Below are 25,992 nucleotides of genomic sequence, written 5' to 3' on the forward strand. Positions count from 1 at the left end.
GTCATACAGACCCAGAAGAAGGTTAAAAACAAAGATCAGCTTGATCCAAGACTTTCATGTCCCCTAAAAAGTTTTTAATGGTCGACATTCATTCAACACTGTTTCCTGTAATGTGGTCCACTTGAGATTTCCATATAACTCATTTTTGGTCTCATTCTATAAAATGATCTATAAAAATAGATGAACGGCATGGATGAAACACATACATCATGGTGGGTCCACAGAGCACCGACCATCAGGCATTGGCTGGTGGCGGGGGAGTAGCCAATCCGTTATTTTTGTTCGTATGTAGTCCACTGGTTCAAATCAAACTTAGAATGCATTTTTGGACCCTCCAACCTCGGAGGTTATTGAGATACGGTCCATCCAACGGCCCCTAATAGGATTTGAAACACGTGTAACTGCGCAATGCTGGCTGTGGCGTATGGTATGGTTTCCTCGCCCAGAAGTTTTATTTCACACGCCCCATCTTCAAAGTGTGCATGCTTGGCACACAAGCGCGTGATCCGGAACGTTCATTACATGGACCGTCAGTACATGTCCATTCATGAAACTTAGGTGGGCCCAACTCATCAAGTGACCATCCATGTGATCATCAGTTTTCTATCCTTCAAATATGTGGAATCCAATTGATGATTTGAACGGATGGATTTTTAGCTAAAAAATAACAAACACGGTTCCCACTCCATGGCAATAAATTACAAATCAAACTGAACCGTTCATTGTAGAAATCTGATTAATCTGTAATCGGACGGCCAGGGTGATGAGTTTAAACGACATACATTGATCAAACAAATATACTTTATTTAATTGCGCAATCAGACCGATGAGTGTTTTTAGCCATTGCCTTTTCAATCTTGACCGCTGAATATTTTTATTACTGCCGTCCATTCAGTCTCAAACAATCGTTCATGAGAATGATCAAATCAGCTTAAGTTTTGGTTTATTATCCATCTAAAATATGGACAGACGATTTGGACGGTTAATTTCAGTAACTTGAATGCCACGTGGACAATTTCATAGGCGTTGGCACATTGCTGGCGTTGAAACCTTCTCAGTGTCCACCGGGTCCATCATTATGTCTATATGTCATCCAAACCGTTCGTAAGGTCAATCCCACTGGCTCAACTGAAAACATGAAAATATTCACCTGATTATAAACTTCTGTAGCCCCACAAATATTTCAACTGTAGGCATTCAATCTCCACTATTTCTTATGACGTGGTTCACTTGGATTTTACTTATTTTTGGATTCATGCCCTAAGAAGATCCAGCAAAACATATGGATTGGGTAGATTTTTAATAAACGTCAGGGTGGGCCCATCTAACTCTCAATAGCAGTTGGGGTTGCACCCATTCTCGATCCACCGATCTCTACGGTACCATCTCTTAATACCCTCCCTCTGGCCATTTGCACCGGAAACGGATTGGCTACTCCCCCTGCCACCAGCCCGGTGGCTTGTGGTCATCCTCTATGGGACCCACCATGATGTATGCATTTCATCCATTCTGTTCATCCATCTTTACAGATTATTTTAGAGCTATATTCCAAAAACGAGAGGTATATAAATCTCAGGTGGACCACATCACAGGAAAACAATAGTAATTGGATATCCGCCATTAAAATCCTCTTAAGGCCCACTGTACTGTTTATTTGACATCCAATCTGTTGATTAGGTCATACAGACCCAGATGAAGGGAAAAAAAAAAAAAAGAGATCAGCTTGATCCAAAACTCTCATGCCCTCAAAAAGTTTTTAATGGTTGACGTTCATTCAACATTGTTTCCTATAATGTGGTCCACTTGAGATTGGGATATACCTTATTTTTGGTCTCATACTATAAAATGATCTATAAAAATAGATGGACTACATGGATGAAACACATACATCATTTTGGGGCCCACAGAGCATCGACCACCAACCATTGGCTGGTGGCAGAGAGTAGTCGATCCGTTCGGGCACGGATTAGGTACTACCCCCGCCTGTTCCGAGCTCGGGACAGGCGCAGGCTTTGAGGGAAAATGAGGGGCCATTGTTATGTATGAACTTTATCCACACCGTTAATCCATTTTTACATATAATTTTAGATTATGGAGCCAAAAATAGAAAATTTCTAATGCCCAAATGGACCACACACTGGGAATTGAATTCCTACCGTTGAAAATTTCTTAGGGACTACAGAAGTTTTGAATCAAGACGATATTTGTTTTTTCACTTCATCCAACTGTACATGACCATATCAACAGGTTGGATGGAAAAATAATAGACACATTGGACCCTAAGAAGGTTTCAATGGTGGGTAGTACTGGTGCTTCCTGTGGTGTGGTCCACTTGAGATTTAGATCTACCTTATTTTTGGTTTAGAAATCTAAACTTTTAAAGTTGAATCTAAATTGCTAATCTCATTTGGTAGGCAACGTTTGGACCATTAGAGGTGTTTACAACTATCCTGATGCGTCCAAAACTAATGAAATAGCGCCGTGTAACGGCACTATAAACGGATGTCAGACAAAAATTTACTCGTGCTTTAAGAATATCTTTCAACCCATATCTTTCGACGACAAATCACCTACCAAAAGAAGAACGATTTGGAATCATACACATGCTCACAAACGAAATATTATGATAAAGGCTACGAGATAGTGTGACAAAGTATATGTATATGTAGCCATCACGTGAACGACATGTGTAGTTGAATTAGCGTGCGTTACAAGCTTATAAGGAACTGCTAAGATAGGAAGTGGTAGACTGAGTGAAAGATACCTCATTTCAACACCGATGTCGTGGTATCGATCCCTAGTGGGGGTGGCTAACAGTGAAGTGTGAACTGACAATGGGGTGCACTGACAAGCTAACAAAAAAAGAAGAAGATGGGAAGTCTATTGCAATACAGATACACTCAGCAAGGCCATCTCATACAATCTTGTCAAAATGGAAACCTCCTTAAAGACGATCAAGATGTGATAAGGAATCCGAGTCCAACCATGATATGACACAATCCCGTAACCTTCAAAGACCTCTATAGATAGGCTGGGAATGAGATCTCAATACAAACAATCACCCTCCCAAATCTATATAAGAAGCAGCTAATGAAGAGCTTGGGGTCCTCGTCAAAACAAAATCACTTTGCACAGCGCAACTTTGCTTATCTTAGTTTTAGCTTTAGTTCATCCATTTCTGTCTAGTCCCATTGTAGAACATTTAGAGTTTAGGATAGCTTAGATCATTGTTGTTCAGTGCCATTACTGTACTACACCTAGGAGTAGTGTAAGTATCCATGACCCACCGTCATCGGATCCCTGATCAACCGAGTCCTTACTTGAAAGATCACACCCTGGTCATAGACTGCTGACCATTTGTCTCAAATTGTTTGTCCATACAAACAATCGCATGTATTTATCTTTATTCTATTTATTTGCTTATTCAATTTTCTCACTGATTGTACTAAACTCCATTTTAAATAAATAAATTAGCATTGCAACTTTTAGTTTTTAATTCTTTCCATCTATTATTATATTATTGAGAAAACTAAGGCTCACAATCACCATTAAAAGAAAAGTCAATGGCTCAAGAAAAAAAATCTCATTCATAAGGACTACTCCCCTTTTAGATCGCCTAATCATGCAACATCAGTGTTTTGACGGTCAAGTCAACCTTCACAACTTTGATTATATGGTTGATTTGACACCTGTGGGTCGTACGAGTTTAATTAAACTTAAGTCGAGTACGACTCTGGCACACCCGCATATTATTGAGTGCAGCCTCATATTTGATTGAATAGCAATAAGAGGTTCATAAGTTATGTGATTTTTCAAATATGTTTTATCCATATTTAAGTATCCATTTTTAGTGATGTGGATTGCCATTAATATATGTAACCTATTGTAGATAAATCTAAACAAGTTTTTAAAAAATGGTGGACCATTGCTAGCTTAGCCTTATCTTTTCTAACGTCCAACGGCTTAGCGTGATTTTTGTTAGAAATATAGATTTTTAAAAAAAATAAAAGAATATATATTTTTTTGTCTTTTTTATTTTTTTCATTTAGGGGTGTTTTGAATCCTCAGCTGACTAGAGAGTGCGATCAGAAAACCTTTATATTAAATCCATCTCCTAACAATTTGTATTGAAATTCAAAAATATACCTTAAAAGCAACTTTGTTTTAATTAGTGTCCAATATAATAGTTCTAGTAGACATATATTTGACCATTAAAAATAAAATATATTCAATTTTCAAGTATTTGAATATTGATCAATGGATTGGTAGACATGTATTTAACCATTAAAAAAAATATATATTAAAATTCCTGAAAAAAGTGCCCATGGCGCCTACATGGGTTTAACTTGAATTAATGTATGGCAGGTGCACAATTTCATTTGGTATGCAGATTGCCTCGCATTAGTTGGGTCATTTTTTGGACATGCGCCCAGACCTATGGCACATCCAAAGCTAAAGTGCATCGCACCACCGAAACAATAATGCCACCTTATCTTTATAGGGTCCCTCCAACCTTAATACAACAAAATCTAAATATTAGCCTGACCCAAAACTTACATGGCTCTTAAAAGTTCACTCTTTCTTGTGATGTGGTCTACTACTTTGAATTTGCTTCATACCTAAGCTAATTAATGTCCTAAAATGAGACTGGAAATGGATGGCCGGAGCATATATATAATATAATATCCCATGGGCCTCATAATACTCAAGGTTAAAAGAATAGTTACTTCCCTAGGAATCGGGGGCCTACTTAATGGGTCGTGAATTGCCTATTGATGTTGCCCGTGGCAAGGTTGCTATTGGATAATGTTATGTGAAGGCCAACATGATATGTGTGTTTTATCCACATCATTTATCTATTTTTTTCGTATCATTTTAAAGCATAAGACCAAAAATGAGACAGATTCGGATCTCAAGTGGGCCACACCATGAGAAAACAGTGATGATTAAGCACCCACTATTAAAAACTTCATAGGCCATTATAATGTTTATTTGCCATCTAACCTATAGATTAGGTTACACAGACCTGCATGAAGGGAAAGCAAAAATATCAGCTTCATCTAAAACTTGTGGCTCGATGAAGTTTTTAACGATGGTCGTTCAAACACCATTGTTTACTTTGGTGTGGTCCACATGTGATTTGGATCTACTCATTTTTAAGCTCGTGGCCTAAATTGAGATCCAAAATGAATGGAAAGCATTCATGAAACACACCCCATCCTAATATATTTATGTGGCACAAAGCTTTTTGGGGTCATGTTGATGAATGTGTTATATCTACATTGTTCATATGTTTAGCTAATATATGAGCCCAAATATGAGATAGATCTGAATGCCAAGTGTACCACACAGAGAAAACATTAGAGATATTAATGCCAAGTGTTGAAACCTTCCTATAATTAGAAGTTTATTTGCCTTTTAAGTAATCAATAAGACTCATTTCAACATGGATGACCCCGAAGGTCCTTACTCTTGCCCTTGTTTTGATAATAAGCGTCCAAGTAAGACTATGTGGGGCCTACGATGATGTATGAGTTTTATCCATGCCTTTAATCCATTTTGAAAGATCATCTTAGGGTATGAACTAAAAAATAAGGCAGATTTAAGGTTCAAGTAGACCACTGAGTGAGTATTGAACTCTCACCATTGAAAACTTTGCCTTTCATCCATTTTGAAAGATCATTTTAGGGTATGAACTAAAAATTAAGGCAGAGTGAGGATTGAACTCTCACCATTAAAAACTTCACCTTTCATCCATTTTGAAATATCATTTTAGGGTATGAACTAAAAAATAAGGTAGATTTAAGGCTCGAGCGGACCATTGAGTGAGGATTGCACTCTCACCATTAAAAACTTCGCCTTTCATCCATTTTTAAAGATCATTTTAGGGTATAACTCAAAAAAAAGACAGAATTATGGCTCAACTGAGTGAGGATTGAACTCTCACCATTAAAAACTTCTCCTTTCATCCATTTTGAAAGATCACTTTAGGGTATGAACTAAAAAATGAGGCAGCATTAAGGCTTAAGTGGACCACTGAGTGAGGATTGAACTCTCACCATTAAAAACTTCACCTTTCATCTATTTTGAAAGATCATTTTAGGGCATGAACATAAAAAATGAGGCAGATTTGAGGTTCAAATGGACCACTGAGTGAGGATTGAAATCTCACCGTTAAAAACATATTCGGAGTAGCATAAATTTTGGATTAAGCATAAGTTTTAGATTAAATTGATATTTATGTTTTCCCTTCATCCATGTCCATGTAATCTTATGAACAGATCTGACAACAAATAAGCATCATGGTGGGCCCTATAAAGGTTTCAACACTAGGCATCATCATCACCGTTGCTTCCTGTGATGCAGTCCATTTCAGCATTAAATCTACCTATTTTTGGCCTAATAGACTAAAATGACCTGGAAAAATGGATGATCGTTGTGGATAAAAACCATAAATCATAGTGGACCCTAAAGAGTCCCTGCCTAGACTAATTTCTAGAGGTGGGCATCGAGTTGAGTCGGACGGGATTATGTCCAACTTGACTCAATCTGATTTTTGTAAGTACTTGACCCGGACTCGATCCGATTCGGGACCGAGTCCGGTAGGGCTAACTCGATCCGAACTGATTCATTGCTGGCTTGACCCGAACTGAGTCCGACTCGGTCAGGGAAACCGAGTCGGATCAAGTTGAGTTTGATTCGAGACCGAGTCTAGCAGGGCTAACTCGACCCGAACTGAGTCCGACTCGGTCAGGGAAACCGAGTCGGATCAAGTTGAGTTTGTTTGGTCAATTCGGATTAGGCAGAGTCAAGCTGAGCCGGAGACTCTAGTGCTAGGAAGGAAACAGGAGGAAAATCGAAAGAGAAAGAGGGAGAGAAAGGAGAAGAGAAAGGAGTAAAGGAGAGGAAGTTGGTTCGGGCTGCGGAGCCGCACCATATCAGGCTATCCGCCGAACCCGACTCAGCAACCCAAACTCTCCTCTTACACCGGATAAGATCTCAAAACCAGGCTATGCTCTGTTCACTGGTCGTGTTTCAACCAGAAGGATAGAAAGGCTAGTATGGTTGCAATTGTTACACGCCACAAATGTTCGTCTAGCGGAGTTGGCTTGGGTAGGGTTAGGGTTCAGGTAGAAGAAGTGTAAAGGTTAAAAAATAAAAATAATAATAATAAAATCTGACTTTATATTACCCGATTCCAGTCCAGATTGGATCGGATCGAGTTGCTACATGACCCGAACTCGACTCGATTTGGTGTCGGATCCAAGTGAGTCTACTCTATCCAACCTGACCCTAGCTTCCGGTTCGGGTCTGATCAGATCCAACTAGTTCGGTCGAGTTAGATCAGACGAGTCGGGTTAGATCCTACCCACCCATAAATGCATCCATTACCTCAAGTACATCAACCCATCCCTACTTTTTTAAAAGTCCACCCTCTTTCCACCTCACCATTCATCTTTTTCCCATTTTCAACAACAACCATACCCCTTTTTTAAAATTTTCAACCCAACCCATCACCCATCACACCTCACCCATCCATATCATCTCTCTCTCTCTCTCATTTCTCAAATCTCCCAAGCAACTCAAGCCTCACACGTCCAAGCTTCCCTCTCCCTCCCAAGTGTGGTCCACCTTCTCATCTTCCATCTACACCCTCTCATCTCTCATCCACACCATTAATCTCCCATCATCCACCGTCCAAGGCAAAGGCAAGGAGCATTTGAGGCCAAGGGAGCAAGGAGGAGGCTTAAAGGTGGGTGATCCACCGTTGAAATCTTGATCTTTAGGGCCCACTTGTTGTGGGACCCATTTTGATGTATGTGTTGTATCAATGGAGGGCCCATAGTGGCGGGGTCCCTCCTCTCTATCTCACCGTATATTTCTCTCTCTCTCTCTCTTTTGTTGTGATGGTGTGGATCCCACCAATATGTGTTATATCTACCCCGTCCATCTACATCAGACGGTGTGGCCCACCCTATTGCAGGTGATGATCCACACCATCCACTGTTTGGATGGGCCCAATGCTTATATATATATATGTTATATTTTATATAATATATATAATATAATATATATATTATATGTATATATTTGGTGGGCCACGTCCATTTGGGACCCACCACAATGCATGTGTTTATCCACACCGTCCAGCGTCACTGGATGCTGGATGGGCGAGCCTGTCATGTGTTAACTGGCATGGGTGTGTACTATAAAAAAAAAGAGAGAAAGAAGTGGTGGGCCTCTCATGTAAGCCCCACCTTGATGTATAAGTCAAATCCAAGCCATCCATCCTCTTCCTCAGATCATTTTAGGCGTTGAGCCGGAAGTTGAGATCAATCTGATAATCATACGGGCCATACCATGGGAAACAGTAATGTGTACCATTAAAACCCACTTTGATGGTTTTATTCGCAAAAAATATGCTACATATCGGGCTCGTTTGGATGGTGTTGAGATATGGAAGCCAATGAACGAGGTGGATTTTTCTGATGAGGGCCCCACCTGTGAAAAACCGTGAGAAAACGGTATTTAAAAAAAAATTAATGCAGTAGCAGCGCTACTGCTGTCAGAAGATGCAGGCAGCGCGCCAGCGGCTGCTTGGGCGGGCGGACGGCTTGGCAGGGCCCTCGCACCCAACTGTGGGCCCCACCTTGATGCGTTTCGCCCATCAGCACCGTGCATTTGATGGGTCCCCACGGACCAGCCGTCCACCCCAAAAATCAGCCGTAAACGGAACTTAGGCAGGTCATACCATCTAAAATCATGTGAAGACATGCCTAAAACATATAAAATCATTTGGTGGGGCCTACCTGAGTTTTGGATGTGATTGAAACTTGATTTGGACCCTTAAATTTGTGGGACACACACAATGAATGGGCTGGATTTGTGAACCACATTTCGGTGGGCCCCATGTCCACCCCCAGGTCCAGGTGACCTTATAAACAGGTTGGACATCAAATAAACGTCACGGTGGGCTCCCTGCCCACGTGACCTCATCAGCAGGTTAGATGAAAAATAAACATTTCGATGGGCCCCTCCCTGACCGCTTGGCCCTGTGAACAGGTTGGGTGCAAATAAACATTCCATTGGGCCCTACTTGGTCCAAGTGACCTTATGAATGGTTGGATGGCAATTAAACATTACATTGGGCTCAGGTTGGGTGGAAAATAAATATTATTGTGGGCCCCAGGTCTGAGTGACCTTGTCAATGGAATGGATGGAAAATAAACATTATGGTAGGCCCCACATGGGACCCACTTATGTATGTATTGAAAACCACACCCTCCATTAGAGCGGGCCCCACCATGATGCTTGTGTTTCATCCAACCCGTCCAATCATTTGGAATTTTTTTAAGACCATGCTATGAGGCCCATTGTAATGTATACAAGGCCCACTTGACGAATGCAAGGCCCATGTGACTAGACCCATCTTGATGCATTTGTGGCCCGTCATTAAGGCCCACCTTGATATGTATATACGAGACCCATGTATGAGGCCCATTTGATATACTAGAGGCCCACGGGTCAAGGCCCAATAGGACATACATAAGGCCCAATGTAGTGTGATTCCACCATGGTATGTGTGTTGATTTTGTAACGGGCCACGCCTTGGGAGCAATGCTGGTTTGACGTCCACATTGAATGGATAATGTTGGTTAAATGTCCGCATTATAAATCTCCCTAAGACCCACTGATAGGCCCATACTTGTGGTAAGTAGGCTGTCTAGGCCCATCTCCGTTATACACAGAGCTTATCTCTTTATACATGTTTAGTATAGATCCATGATTCATGATCATCCGCATCATATGTATGCCTTATGTGAGAAGTGACCGATTATAGCATATGCCTTCGGACGGATTGTTTATGGGCTCCCCTGATAGGCGGAGTTGCCCCATATAAGTGCATGGTACACGCAGGATTGTTCATGAGTGATAGTATGATTCATGCACTTGCATTTGTGTGATTGTAGTTCTTGTATGCCCTAGCGACATTAGGGCCATAGCCTCCACAATCACATCGTGGATGGCGGGATTGGATACCAAAATATTTGGTTCCAGCATACGGGCGGCTTAGATGTCCCTAGGTGAAAATTCCTAAACCCGATGGTACAGGAGGATGACTCTAACGTAGAGACAGAGTGGATATAAGAGCGAATGAGGGCCGAATACCGGGAGGTCGCGTCTCTCACCGTGTCGTGATCGGTTGGAAAGGAGTGTGGCCTTACTCGTCCAGGGTAGGGGCAATACTAAGCCGAGTTTGACCAGCTCGCGAATGGGTCCGCTATCGACGTCTCTAGATAAGTATTGGCGGACTATTGGTCGGGCGGATAGTGAGGTTTCTTACGCTCACTTGGGCTGCGCGCTAGGAGAGGGACAGTGTCATTTGGAGTGTATTGAACCCGGTGATTATCCAGAATGAGAAACTGTATTGATATATGATGAAGATTGGCATGCTTGAGTTGCATCTCGCATCGCATGGCCGTGTTATGGCCGATGGCATTCATATCTTGCACCGCATAGCCTTGGTACGGCTGATTGCATTCATATACTCATCAGTATAATTCCGCATTACTCACACCTTGCATTCTGAGCATGCTTATATTGCGCACACACTTACACCACCCTCTAAGCTTTCTATAAGCTTATGCATGATTGATGCGTGCAGGTGATGCCATGACGCAGTCGCAGCCATAGTCTTGCAGTTGGAGCGTGCAGCCGAGCTTCTAGAGTTTTGTTTCTTTCGTTACGTTGTATTTTTCCTTTCTGACGCATTGTACTCAAAAGTTTTTATCATAGTGGATTTTGTGGTGGTGTTCTTGTGGTTATTGTTTATGGGTTATGCTTTTGGTTATGCTCATTATGAATCAGACTGATGATTTGAAACCCTCCCTGTAGTATCTCAGGATCGGAACCTGGTGAATGGGTGCCGGGATCCGAGAATGGGGTTCTACGGAGGCGTCGGCGCGGATTCGGCGATCGAAAATTCTGTGAGCCCAGTTTTCGAGATTCATCTGGTGGCCCCGACTTGGGTAGGGTCAGGGTTCGGGTAGAAAAAGAGTAAAGGTAAAAAGAAAAAAAGTAAAATATGAATTTATACTACTTGATTTCAGTTCGGATCGAATTGGACCGGATTGGATTGGACCAATCCGATTTGCTACATGACCCGAACTCAACTCGGTTTGGCATCGGATCCAAGTGAGTCTACTCCATCCGACCCGACCCTGGCTTTCAGTTCGATCAAATCAAATCCAATCAGTTTGACTGAGCCGGGTCCTCTACTAATTTCCATCCTAGCCGGGGCAGGAAGCAATCTCCTCCTGTGATTGAACACCTACCATTCAAAACTTCATGGGGCTCATTTTAATGTTACTTGCCATCCACCCTGTCCGTAGATATTAAACAAACTTGGGCAAAGGGAAAATACAAATATAAAACTTTGATTGAAGACTTTTGCAGCTGGTGAGACGTTTCGAGTGTTCAAATCATCACTATTTCCTGTGATATGGCCCACATGAGATTTGGATCTACTTGATTTTTGGAATTTTCTCAAAATTGAGCTGACAAAATGGATGGACGGGATGTATATACAACATACACACCCCGGTGGCCCACGGTCCCGAGCTGACCGAACACGATCAATCCCGTCCCGACCTGACTGAAGCTGCGCCCGTCGATATAACACATGAATCACTCCGACCCGGATTTCATGGGAAAACCTTCCGTATGAAGTTACTGTGATGAAGCTTAGTTGGGGCCCACCGTGATGTTTGTGAGAAATCCACTCCGTCTATCCCTTTTTTGATCTCATTTTACGACATAGGGATAAAAAACGAACCGGACCCAAGACTTAAATGGGCCAAAAACGTGAGGATTGAACGTCCACAGTTGAAATATTCGTGGGGCCACATAAGTTTTGAATCAGTCTAATATTTGTGTTTTTGGTTCATCCAAGTAGTAACGACGTTATGAACGGTATGGATGGAATGTAAACGTGACCTAGGTAGGTTTCAACGGTAGAAATTCACTAACAAACTTTTCCTTTAGTGCGGCCCACTTGAGTCTTGGAACCTGCTCAATTTTGATCTCAGCCCTAAAATAAGCTCACAAAACAGATGGACGGAGTAGATTTCTCACAAACATCACGGTGTGCCCCAGATAGGTTTACAGGGCAGGAACTTGCCTTCCGGAGGAAAAGTCGACGGAAACGGATTAGCTACTCCCCTGTCCAATGGCTGATGGTCGGTGCTCTGTGGGCCCCACCATGATTATTTTGCTTCATCCATGCCGTCCATCTACTGCTCCCGATCATCTTAGGGCATGAGACAAAAAAAGTTTAGGAATATCCCAAAAATGTATGTCACGTGGACGTTCTTGTTTGTTACCTGCGTATCAAGCCTCTTCCGCCGCCCGAGCACGATGTTACTCCTCTTTTCACGAAATTCCGAAACTACCCTTACACCATCTCCCTCTGTCCTCTATAAAACCCGCGCTCGTTCACAAGATTCAGCCCCCTGTTTTTAGCAGCTCTGTCCGTAGAACAAACCGCCGCTAAGGAACCAGCAGCGTTTCGGGGGATCCACACCGTTGATTTTGTAAAAAGGCCGTAGAAAATCTAGCTGTTATATACGAAGCAGAGAGATGTCGTCTGCGATGGACGAAGATGCGAGCAGGCTGTTCAGGATACGACGGACGGTTATGCAGATGCTGAGAGACAGAGGGTATTTGGTAGGAGATTTCGAGATAAACATGACGAGATCTCAATTTATCGATAAATTCGGAGAAAACGTGAAACGAGAAGATCTCGTCATCAGCAAAGCCAAGCGCAACGACTCCGGCGATCAGGCATCTCTCTCCCCTCTCTCACTTTCTCACTTTCTCACCGTACACGTGGTTGTACGGTTGCTGAATCTGGACCGTCCATCTGGCATGCCCTACTGTGGATGAAACACGGTAGAGAAACACACACCGGACATGCAGTCCTAGCTGTTGATTTGCAGCTGTGGAATGGACAGTTGTTGTCGCCCGTGAAGACCTAAGAGGGAAGATTCTACTAATCAGATGATCTTATTGTTAGATGGGAATGGGTTTTGTCTGTGGGGCCATCCGTAGTTGGGTCTACCAGATGGACGGTCTGGATTCACTGATAGTACACTTGAGAATTGGCAAGGAAGTGCTAGCAATGAAATGGAATGCTTCACAATTTTGCAATCACGCTGGTAGTAGGAATGCTTCTGTTTGATTTGTGGTTAAGGGCACGTTTGGATGCCTGTAAGTTCTTTAAATGGTAAGTTGGTTTTTGTGTTTGGGTAACCAGTAAGTTAGTTACTGGTAAAAAACTGTATATTCATACCAAGTAGAGCTTAGAATAGGAAAATGTTTCAAAATTTGATTAGCACATAAGAAAACTTAGCACAAAATATGCCATTTTGTTAAGCTCATCTAGATGGATAGTTGAGTTGATTCTTAGGCTAAACTAATAATCAGTTAGCTATAAAAGTGGTCCCATATATTCAAATACTTGATACTCTAGCAGAGTGTGATGGATGATATGTAGGCACTTCTGTTACCCAGTGTAGATGTTTCACGATCCAAAAATCGAGCTTATATACAAATTGGTGGACATCTATTGGATGGTTAACAATGAAAAATATCCAATTGTACCATTTACACAAATGAGTGTCCACGAATTAGAGGTTAGGATTGTTCAACCAATTTGGTATTAGGATTTTGATTTTGCAATAGTGGTCCACACAATCTAGTATGCCATGTGTACAATTTCTAAGTGTCTATGTATCAAGCTTCATACATAACCTGAGTATCATATCGTCTCAAAGCAAAATCAGTTCAATTCATAAGGGAGGGCTAAAAATTGGTCCAGTTTGTTTCGTACATTGGCCCATATGATGAGTGGACCACCCTAATTTTTGGGCCCAAGCCCTAAAATGAGCTGGCAAAATTGATGGACAGCGTGGATCGACCATACAATAAATGACAGTAGGTCCAACAATCACAACCTCACCGAATCAGGGCCCATCTCGTTTTCAATGCAAAAAAAAGGACATCAAAACCCTAATAAAAACATATGCAGATATGGAGAGAAGAAAAGAAGCCCACATGTAGAGAGAGAGAGAGAGAGAGAGAGAGAGAGAGAGACGCTGGTTTCTGTAGAGCTTTGATTGGCCACCTACTGAGTGGCGGTTCCTTCAATGGCCACCTTCGTTTTCTTCAGAAGAGCATAAAGGTGCCTTCATTGCATCTCTAATCTGGTAGATAACCACTAACGGCCTTCACCTGTGTTTTCCCCTTTCTTTTTCAAAAATGACTTCGTTGGCCTGTAAGTAAGTTCCTTGTAAGTGGAAACATAGCTCCAAGCCTTGTAACCTTTCTTACAGATTTGCCTGAGTGTAACTTATAAGTTAAAAGCAACTTGCTCATAAGTTTCCTCCCCCAAACACCACCCACAAGTAACTTATAGTTTACAAAAGTCTCAGCCATCCAAACGACCCCTAAAAGACTCAATCGACTTGTTCAGCCCTGCGTCAAGTCGTGACTCGCCCGAGTTAGGGCTGAATCGGCTAGACTTGCGTAAGTCAAGGTGACTCATGTTGAACTCTCACCGAGTCTTGAAACCATGGTTTGGATTGTCGGCAAAGAAAAGAAAAGAAGGGGAAAAGGTAATAATTATATAATGATTACTTCGAAGAGCACTAGATTCCAGTTTTTATTTTAGGGATCTCATGTGGATAGCAAGTGGGGATTTAAGTATTGCATCAATGTACATATCGCACCCTTGGAATACGAAAATATATCGGTATCGCATGGAAAATATCGCAAGTATTGGGTAATGTATCACTATTGGAGGGAAACATTGGGAAATGATGGGATTTTTCAACAAAACTTTAGGATGTTGAAAGAGACATGATTACACAAAATTCAAAAAATCACAAAAAAACAAGTACGCACTATGAGTTTCCTCTGTATTCCTAAACTATACATTGCCTGATGCAATTATATCCAAAATGAGTTGTATATAATTCGTAAATCATACAGTACAAGTATAAAGACAGATTCCCACGAATAATTTAAGAGAGAATGAATTTCCAATAGGGGAATGTCCTGCAATGTATTGCTGATACATATCACAATGTATCGGAATGTATCTCACATATCGACGATACAAGGGAATTTTATGGAGGAGTTTTGGCAAAATGCCGTAATGTATTGATATATCGGTGATATATTGTGATATTTTATGCAATACAGGGGAATTTAATAACTCCCCTTGTATATCGTATCGGTCACATACGATGTCAATAGTAGCGGCTGATATCTAAATCACTGATAGCAAGTGGGAGTCTTAGTCTTCTTATAACGGCGGCATATTTCTTGTGGTACAGGATCCTAATTATGGAAAAGTCTAATGATTGCTTGTGTAATCCACCCATGCTTTTACCATATTCCACACAACACAAAAGGTAAAATCAAATGGAAACCATGAAGTGTGATTGTTATCATATGTTAGATGAGATCTTGGCAATCTATCTCATGCGTATTGTGAGATTTATAATTTGTGCTTGGAAAACATTTTACTTTTGATCCATCTATTGTGTGAACACTACAATATTGACTCATTATGAGTAATTATAGCGTACATTGATAGAGTTTGTATGCATATGGATCCCCACGTTGTTACCCCCAATAGGATATTGTGAAAGTTGTATCTTACAAGCGTCCATGCAATATATAGTACCAACAATAATAACATGACATGTTGATAGTGGTACCCAAAGCATATAGTGTTGTTGATGTCCTAAATCTGTAAGCAACAACAGGGTCTGTCGATGCCATTGACAGACCACTCGATGCCATCGGAAAAATCCAGAAAATCCATGTTCGCTTGCAGGAACGTTTTGGTGTTGTGACTCGATGTCATCAAAGGTGTTTGATGCCATCGACAGATCGTTAATGCCATCAAAGTCCCATCGAGCGCGCGCGCAAAATTACGTAAGTGCAAGATTTGTTTCCAATTCTGGTTGTGATACTTTATATATTGGGTGTAATTGGGATTAGGGTATGTGAGGGCTTTCTAAATCGTTCTTAAGGGTTTCAAGGGCATAGCTAGGGCTTGTGAAGTAGATTCGAGGCTTGTTCGAATCGGTAACGCTCAATCTCTTGTAATTTCTGCTTTCATGGTGCATTATTCGTCGCTTTGTGCCTTGTTTTTTCTCGAACTGGTTTTTCCATGTAAAACTTGGTTTATTCTTGTTTGGACTTGATTGTGCAATTGTGTATACTTTGCTTGATTCATCTATGTGTGCTTCCGCGGTTCCCCAACATATAGCATATTAGGAATCCATGGGCTAGTGGCTCAATGTTAGAGTCATGTGATGAATTTAAGGGCCTGTTTGGATAGAATGCAAACCGAGGAATGCAACCAGTTGGTATCGACAAGACATTTGCACCTGTTTGCGAAACAGTGGATGCTGCAGCAAAGTGTTTGCTCTTGCTATCCCTCAACAATAGAGTATAATCTTCTTCTTTTTCTTCAAAAAGTCAAATGGAGAGAAAAAGAGTTTTTTTCTGATGTGACATTTTTAAATGGCAATTTTGGAGGGAAAAATGATTTCCTTCTATAAGACTACAATCCAAACAGTTGCAAATACAAAGGAAAAATATTTTCCATGACTTTTCTTTAGCGAAACAAACAAGCACAAATGGTTTGCTTCTCGTAGCGCTAGTGTCTCTCTACATTATGCTTATGTCACAAGTTTCCTTTCCATCACATTTGTTGTGCCAGCTCATGTTAGGACATCATCTTGAAAACAAGGCAAATCTAAAACTCTAGTGGGCCATGACACTGAAAAAAAGTGGGGATTTGTTGCCCATTGTTTAAAACCATTATGAGCACCTTCACTTTTCCCTCCATCTCTCTCCTTTTTTCTCTCTCCTCTACTCTTTCTACGTGTGTTGCACATGCCACACCCTTAGTTTACGTTAAAATAGTTGGGGCACTTTCACCAAATCAGGAGGCTCAAGTGCCCGAGACACTACGCCTTGACAGAGATGGGATATTAAGAGCCTGTTTCGAGGCCCTTGCGAAAAAAGGGGCTTCCGCAATATGGGATTTCAAGCCTACTTTTTCAATAGACTCCTTGAAAACCAAACCGATTGGTTTTCGTCGCGTCAGCAGTTTAGCCCTTATTTTGTCGAGTGGATGGTGAAATGGGTGTTTGCAAATCACATCCAAATGAATGTTAGAAAGCACATTTGGCTCAAAAGGGAGTTTACACCTCAAGCTCCCCTTTAGAGGGTGCGTTCAAATGGGCCCTAAGCTAAGGACATACACCCCTTTCTATAGATAGGAGTGATAGGCTACTTTCAAGAACTACCAACAAGGTAAGCACCCACAAGGCAGAAGATATTCATAATTAATTAGCAAACACCACAATGGATGTTAGGAAATGTTGAGTTTGTATTCCCATTTTTGTCAGTCTCTACCCAAAGAAAGGAAGAATCAAAGTCATCAAGTAAAGATCTTGTCTGCATTATGCAGTAAAAGGTTGTGATTTCAGCAAGGGGCAGCTTGCCACACTCATTCTCTGTTTCTTGCTTGCTAATATGTATGATGTTTCCGAGTATTCTGTTTCCGTTTTTATTTTTTGAACTTCTTAAACTATCCAGAAACCTTACCACCTTAACTGATTAATACTGTTTGTCTTTGATACACTCATGTTTGCATACAAAACATATGTCCATGCAGGCATAGCTACATACATAGGGAATCTTTTCTTTTTCTTTTTTCCATGGTGAGAATGAGAATAGTGTCAACCTTATTGCATTTTCCATGTTGCATTTATGTTTTTTGTACAATGTCTCAAGTTTGGTTCTAATGTGTTGCTATTCTATTCTGTAGCAGATATATGTTTTCTTTCCGGAGGAACAAAAGGTCGGTGTGAAGACAATGAAGACCTACACCAATCGCATGAAATCAGAAACTGTGTACAGAGCAATATTAGTTGTCCAACAGAACCTGACTCCCTTTGCAAAAACATGCATTAGTGAAATTTCCGGAAAATTTCATTTGGAGGTTTTCCAGGTGAGTTCCTTGTGACATTCCTTTTCTTTTTGGAATTTTAAATGCGACAATGTTTGGGGTTTACGGTGTACCTACTCATTATACAAAACACAAGCATTGGACGTCAGGTGTGGTGCAAGGTATTCCGTAACGGTAATGACGGCCATAACGACCACCACCATTTCCTTTACAATACAGGCTGTAACGACCGTTATGATCTCTCTCTCTCTCTCTCTCTCTCTCTCTCTCTCTCTCTCTCTCTCGCTCTATTATTATTATTATTATTATTTTTTGACAAAAAACCCGAAGAACGTGCATCAGCCTCATCATGGACTGTTACGAGGCCATTACATCCTTTATGGGGGGCGTAATGGGCCGTTACATGAGCTATAGCAGCCTTTACGGGTCATTTTTTCCATAACGACCGTTACAACCTTTACGACCATGTAACATTTGCCACCATTACCTTTATGCAACGACCTTTGCGGCACACCATGGTGTGGCGAAGCATTACAATTTGTTTTTCTTTATCATTGTGTTCTCAAAAAGAGGAAAGGTGAGTGTTGCCTTAGCAAATGTACAGTTCATTGAGCCTTTCAAGCTATTATGTGTAGGGCCTTGGTTTGGTGGCCAGATAATTGATATAATGAGCCAAAGCATGGATGGAGATGGTTTAAAAGCATGATTTTGGATGTCTTTTATGATACAAAATTATTGACCATATCACAACCATATGGGTTGTTAAGAACCTAACCAATATGCCAAAAGCCCCATGACTGATGGAACACTTCAAGCTAGGCTCTTATACCACTAAGGATTGGAAGACACCACCAAGCTTCACAACCAACATTCGTAGCGGCCCACTCTGTGACAGCACTCACTCTAGCCTCTTGTCCAGGATTGATGGAACACTTCGAGCTAGGCTAAACCACTAAAGATTGGAAGACATCACCAAGCTTCACAACCAACATTCATGGTGGCCCACTCTGTGGCAGCACTCACTCTAGCCTCTTGTCCAGGCAGCCCTTTCCACCCCGAGAAGACATGGATGGTGCCTTTCACTTTGGCCCAGGTTTTTGTTGGTTGTGCATTGTTCTGTATTTTGCCAGACGAACATAAAGACCCCATCTCTTTCTCTCTCTCATTTTAGACTACGTTCAGGCCTTTTTGGGGGAGATCAAATCATTGCGTTTTTGTTTTTTCTTCCTTTTTGTTGTATTTCAACGGAATGGACCTTAATCCACCAACTGATGTCAGGGCCTCTTTGTTTGACTTCCAACATATCAAGCCAACTAATAACATGCTTATCAAAGAATAGTCCGAGATGCTATTGAATACATGTCACACAAACACAAAAGATAGATTATGGCCGTTTTACATTTTTATTTTTATTTTTTTTTAATTTTATTTTCTCAATAAAGGCCAAAAAGAAATCAGCTGGCACGGGTCTGGTATTGCAACATGGCTATTTCGCATTGTTTTTGGGCTTGATCAATACAGCCCCCCATACCAATATTTAATGCCTTGACCGGAAGTCTCCCAGTTGGTAGATAAAAAGTTGAAGCACTTTGATAAGCCTTTTCTGTTGAATATGAACCATTGTCATAACGCTTTACATATTTTCCATCGATAGAAAGATTAGGATCTCCAAATCTGGGAGAGATTTGGGCCATCCGCCTTTAACTGACTTCCATCATATCAATTGTCTCAATCACCACATTATGGGCCCACACGTGTGGAATTCGGAGCTGAAGTGAACTGCACATTTTCCGAGACCCAGGAATTTCCAAGTCTCATGAAACTTGAGGGGAAAAAAAGTTTCATAAAACTAGTTTCTGTTAATAATTTAAATAAAAACATTCTATATCTTGCAACAACATCAGTAGTTGCTGTCAGTGATCTTTATTTACTAGAAAAGGACTGGATGGAGTCAGATCTGTAGCATCAAATGATTCACGTTAGTTTTGCTAGGCCCACGCACAAACCTTTTACCACGGCCACATTTGCCGACCCTAGCACATGTGTGATACGTGCCAGCAGTGCGCCAGGTGGAGTCCACTACATGATGGCCCGACACAAAAATCAGGCTGGTCCACTCATCAAGTGGGCCATGTGTGTGTTGAATGTGGGTCTTCTAGCAGCTTATGCTGAAACCCTCCATTGTTTCCTTGTCTCTCTTAATGAATGGATCAACTTGGTTTTGAACCAGTTCATCCACAAAAATGGTGGACCCACCTGCCACTTGTGTTAGATGTCTCACATGTGTCAATTTGCATGTGTTGCTATATGTAGAGGTGTGCATAGGCTTGGCAAAGCTCAGAACAATAATTGCAGTTTCTCTCAAGCTATTCTTTCAAGTGTTTTTTAATTGATGTTGTACTTTATTGAAAGAATTATTCTGACTACCATGATGTAGGAGGCAGAGCTGCTTGTCAACATTAAAGAGCATGTTCTTGTTCCAGAGCATCAGGTGCTTACAACTGAAGAAAAGAAGACTTTGTTGGAGCGGTATACACTAAAAGAAACTCAGGTTTGTGCTGGGCCAGTATCTTCATTAGTATTATTATTTAAAAATCAAATACTGAAGTCTCTATATTATATATAACGTGAGTATCAGTTGGCCAATTTTACCCTTGCGATTAGTCGTGGGGAAGGGCAGTGACACAGATTTTTAGCAGGGTTGGCCCTTCAACTGAAGGGTATTCTTGTCTTTTCAACTCATGGAAATAGCCCACTCCCACTTCTCTTCCTCTTTGAGTGTAGCCCGCACATAAGGTGGTGTGAGGGGACCGTGCGACAAAAGCTCTGTGCAGTCCACCACGATGGTCATGTAATATCCACACCATACACCTATTACACCGGCTAAATTAGGACATAGGCCCAAAAATGAGGCAAATCCAAAATTTGAATGGACCATAGCACTGGAACAAGTGGACATGGGTTGCCCATCATCAAAATCCCTCCCTTCATCTGCGTGTAGCCACCCCCTTTCACTCAGTTGCTCCCCCCATTTTTCTTTCCCCTACTCTCTCCACATGCATTGCACATGCCATATCCCCTAGTATTCATAATGCTTCACCTTGCATGTTTGTTTGCTTTGTTCTCATATGCCATTCGACACATGTATTCTTTACAACCAAGCTGCATTGATGCATCTGATTCTAAATGCTGATATCTTAGTTAGTTACCAAGCACTCGATTGTATAAGATCTGGATTGTTCATCTATTTCATCCTCTAGTGAGAGCATGCATTAGAAATGACAAAAGTCAGATGGTCCTTGTCATTGATTGGAAGATTTTGAATGAATGTTAACCGTTGGCTAGACTTTTTCCTTGGCATGACCACTTTGATGACAATGAGTGAACCTTTTTTGTCTGACCCTATGCCAGTATCACGACCAATAACACCATTGGAAATTAGAACAGACCCGTCTATGGGAGGAACAACCATCCTTCTTTAACAATGTTCTTCATTCAGCAATTACAACATGACCAAGGCAACTGTACCGATACTCTCATTTTGAGAAACTGAACCTTGATAACGTTGAACTAATCTAGCCAATAACTAGAATTCCTTTTTCATCGCCCACATACACAGGGACAAGTGCAATGGAAAGATGGACAGTAATGAGCTAGCAAACCTCAACTTCTTGTTGTACTCAGTGATAGAGAGACTATCTTACTGCAAGTTTCTAATGTTTGATTCCAACTAGAAGATTTTTGGCTGGATTCCGTCTTGAATGCTGATCCCATATTTCTTTGGCAGTGGACTTAAGAATAAGCAATTTGTGGTTTAATCGAGTTGAGAAGCCAGGACAACACCAGTTGATTGTTATCTGTTTTAGCCTCATCTGATCATCACCATTGAGAGGCAGCAATGCCCTTTTCTATATAGCTCTACCACCTCTTGCACTAAGATACAATTCAATGGCATGAGATGGCCCATCCAACTTCTGTGAAACTACCATGGAATTAGGATTATCAATTTTTACTGGATTATTGGATGAACAAAATGGAGTCACAGCACCACCGACCAGAGCCTGCATAGAAACCGCTCATCTTGATCAACCACCAGATTATTGGATGGACGCACTATGTATGACTCCACGAAGTGCCACAACCATAACACCCCCAAGGGAACACAGCCTTAAAGAGCACCACATTAAGAATGACAACAGAAAAGGAATAAAAATGGTGTCTGAAATTAACCAGAGTGGAAGGAAACCAGGGAATAACAAGATGACTGATTTATCTTAGTTTGACAAGAAACCTTTCTAAAGTCAGCTCTGCCTTTGGGTTGCATTTGAACTGGACACAGCTAGGAAGAATGGATGGAGAGACGTAGAATGTTCCATCTTGATGAAAAAACCTCTGACATTCTTCCACGATTCAATGCACCGAATGATCCAAAGCACAGATCTGATCGTTGCCCTCTGTTGCCATGTTCTCATGGGGAATTTTGTATGAAAAGTAAAGGGGCTTTACATAAAGACAAAAAATCTCTTCTATATCAAAGGTTTAAATTACCGTCCGAAACCAGTATGTATAGCCTGATATGTACCAGTTTCTTCCATCAATGATATAGCTGTATTAGCCCAATACGGGGTTATACGACCCGGTTTCGATGGTGAAAAATATGCTACATCAAAACCAATTTCAATCCTTGTTCTAGGTCTTAATTATTACAACAATCTATGCTATATATATATATATATATATATATATATTACATGAGTAGTGGGGGACAATTTTGCCCCCCACAATTAGTTTTCCTGAAGTGCCAGAATTTGGATTTTCAATGACATGAAGTCATTTTAAATGAAGTTAGGGGTATTTAGGAATCTGAAAATGTAGCTGCTTGCCAATGTATGGCTCAGATTTCGATTTTTCCTGCAAAATGCCTTGTGTGGATTTCAAGTCCGCACCAAATCTCTGTGTTGCCCACACCACCATGTTGCTGCATGTACCCCTCCCGCATCCTACCCTCCAAATGATCTCTCTCCCATCTCCCCCTCTCCTTTCTTCTCTCCATGTGTTGCACATTCCATACCCTTAGTACCAACATGGGGGGCTATTATGATGTTTGCTCCTGGGCAAACCGAGGACCACTCTAAGAGGTAGATTTCAACACCCCACAGCAGATCTCATAAAGAGGGCCCACCTAATCTTTGCCTTGGGCAATTGGAATATAAAATAGAATTCGAAAGGCTCATAAAAATAAGCACAGTCCTTTGCTTGGGAAGGAGACTGAATGTGTGCTGATTGTTACAACCAAACATGGCGTGGATGGGTCCCACTTGGCTGCTTAGCTTTCCTCATGATAAATGGAGAATATTCCGTTCTTCAGCATAAAGTGTATATTTTTTCAGTAGCGAATTGCTTTTCACAGTTCACACCCACTCTTAACTGCTAAATACAACCATCTTTTCTTCGAGAACCGATACCATCCAAGGTACCACAACTTGTGGTACTGGTACCATACTGTTTTTAACAGTAACATTCTACTCGGACAAAAATCAGGCTGTTCAGCTCATGAGGTGGGCCACAACATTGGAATCAATGGACAGCCGACGGGTTGACTCAACATACAGGTGTGGCCAACCTAGTGAGCGGATCTTCCTGATTTTTGAGAATAGCAATTTTCATGATGGTGCATACTGTTTCCATGGTACTGATGTCCTTCACAAGTGGCATGTTGGCGGGAAGCATGGTTATTGTACTATTGCTTGAATATGATTTCCTGTTAAACCTTTTTGGGGCTATGATTTATTAACTTATTATTATTATTATTATTATTGAATGAACGAAATTTCAAAGGCTGATTCTAGCTGTTGAATTCTGATGGACTACATCTCTTCTTCTGATCTGATGACTTTCAGCTTCCCCGGATTCAACTGACTGACCCGATTGCTAGATATTATGGCCTCAAGCGCGGACAAGTTGTGAAGATCATCCGACCGAGTGAGACCGCAGGCAGATACGTCACCTACCGATATGTTGTCTGAGTTACCTTAGATTTGATTTTTGTGGTTTTATGTGAAAGTTGGAGTTATTGGCTTTCAGATATAATTTCATCAATGGATTGTAATCTTTATATTACTAAGTTATGACTGTGGCTTAAGCAGAAAAAACAGGCCCATCCCTTTTGCTTTGAGTTGGACCATTTCAAGTTTGGGTGTTTGGACCTTAAATCAAATGATAATCATTTTGTTATTTATTGTGTAGTTTGTGCTTCTAAAAAAAGTCCTGTGGGGCCCATTGGTCTCTGATCTAGTCCATTGACTTGATGGACCAAACAGTGATGGGCTATCTCCCAGATTGAAATATTCTAAGGTTTGTATCTTTGGACCATTTTTCCTTGAAGATGGAATGTTGCTTTAATTTTTTTTCTTCTCCCATTATTTGAAGGATTAGGATCTTCCAATCTTGGAGTTTTGGTAACATACCCCATCTGCTGTTGGACTAATCAGATCACTGACCTGGATCACCAAACCATGGTCCCATTGTTCGACAATCCAGATTGGTGAACCATCGGGCTTGTCTTGAATTGAAGTTTATGAGACCCTCCACGAATCCAAGATCCAGGATATGAAGAAAAAGCAAGAAGCTCGAGATCTCATTTTTGATCTTTGCCGTGAACCCTAGTTTCAGTTGAATGTGGTCCAGACATAATTTCTTCTTAACTGTCTATTTTGTAGGCCATCGATTGGCTTCCAGTCTTTGATACCTGTGGGCATCCTCTGTCCATGGTGTGGCCCATCAGATCAACTGTCCAGATCACTAAACCATAGCCCAAAATTAATGGGATCCTAGAATTCATCAAACATCAGAGGGAGTATGCTTTTTTTTTTTTTCTCGTGAGTATACTATTTTGGTGGCCACCTCAAATGCTTGGCAGTATTACATATGTGACTGAAATCTCAGCTGCTTATCAGCGAGTCCGGTTGTGTAGATTCTATGGTTTATAAGATCAGGTGGCCGTGCTCATTAGGTGGGCCACATGTGGGAGAAGTGGACAATTTGAAAAAATTGACGAACAGTTCATATTCAATGTGCTTCTGTGGCCACTTGTAGTCATCAATCCAACAATTTCAATCGGATTTTCACAAAAGAGCAGCTTTTGATGTATTTTTCAGATTGTTGTTGTCTTGGATTCTAAGAACTCTAATATATATCGAAAGCTAGGGGGTGCAACTCCGGCTATTTGGGTTGTTGATGGTCAACCTGAGCCTGACCCTGGCCTCAAGTGGACCCAACATGCAACCCAAACTGACCCGATTCAACATGAGGTGTCCAACTTGAACCCAACCCAAATTCCACTCTACTTGATCCTAGACCGATCCAACCCCCCACCTACCTTTACCCAAATACTTGATTGTTCCTAACCTGACCTGACCCAACTCAATTCCAAATTGGGTTGGGGTTTCCAATCCTAACCCAGCCTGGGGACCCTGACAACCCGACCCAGGGACCCTAACAGCTCAACCTGAACTCAGTTGGGCTCAGGTTAACCCGAACCCAAGTTGCATCCTCATGGAAAAATAATTAGTAAGGCTTCTTATTTCTCACTTAATTACAACTAGAGGTCCTTTATGATGTACCTAGGGGCAACTACATCAAGCTGTGTGTTAACTACGCTCTGATAACCGTGAAGATCAGAATGAATTTGGAGGCGGTTTGCATATCGAGGGACAACTACATCAAGCTTTGTGTTAGCTAGGCTCTGATACCAGTGAAGATTGGAATGAATTTGGAGGCAGTTTGCATCTCAAGGGGCAACTACATAAAGCTATGTGTTAACTATGCTCTGGCAGCTTGCTTCTTGAGGGGCAACTACATCAAGCTATGTGTTAACTATGTAAGAATTCTATAAGGTGGGTCTGATTGATCAACGGTCTAGATTGTCCTAACGGTTG

The 25,992-nt window shown here is 41.3% G+C and overlaps 1 protein-coding gene across 2 annotated transcripts; it reads left to right on the forward strand.

The window, feature by feature from the left end:
• The first annotated feature begins 12,500 nt into the window (after nt 1-12,500).
• Nucleotides 12,501-24,289, forward strand: LOC131226773 (DNA-directed RNA polymerases II and IV subunit 5A-like). Of its 2 annotated transcripts, none has more exons than XM_058222496.1 (4): nt 12,501-12,843; nt 17,915-18,097; nt 20,493-20,606; nt 23,956-24,289. In XM_058222496.1, the coding sequence occupies exons 1-4, from the start codon at nt 12,640-12,642 to the stop codon at nt 24,079-24,081; spliced, it is 627 nt and encodes a 208-aa protein (XP_058078479.1). In that variant the 5' UTR covers nt 12,501-12,639; the 3' UTR covers nt 24,082-24,289. The 2 variants fall into 2 exon arrangements, with proteins under 2 accessions (XP_058078479.1, XP_058078480.1); XM_058222497.1 differs by having other exon boundaries at nt 17,918-18,097.
• The last annotated feature ends 1,703 nt before the right edge of the window (nt 24,290-25,992 follow it).

The sequence above is a fragment of the Magnolia sinica genome, chromosome 15, assembly GCF_029962835.1.
Source record: "Magnolia sinica isolate HGM2019 chromosome 15, MsV1, whole genome shotgun sequence".
Taxonomy (NCBI): Eukaryota; Viridiplantae; Streptophyta; class Magnoliopsida; order Magnoliales; family Magnoliaceae; genus Magnolia; species Magnolia sinica.

What these genes read in the sequence shown, in the direction of transcription:
- LOC131226773 (XM_058222496.1), top strand. Translation starts at nt 12,640, where the DNA reads ATGTCGTCTGCGATGGACGAAGATGCGAGCAGGCTGTTCAGGATACGA. An exon ending in GCAACGACTCCGGCGATCAG is followed by an intron (nt 12,844 to 17,914) that starts GCATCTCTCTCC and finishes TCTATTCTGTAG; the next exon opens with CAGATATATGTTTTCTTTCC. An exon ending in TTCATTTGGAGGTTTTCCAG is followed by an intron (nt 18,098 to 20,492) that starts GTGAGTTCCTTG and finishes ACCATGATGTAG; the next exon opens with GAGGCAGAGCTGCTTGTCAA.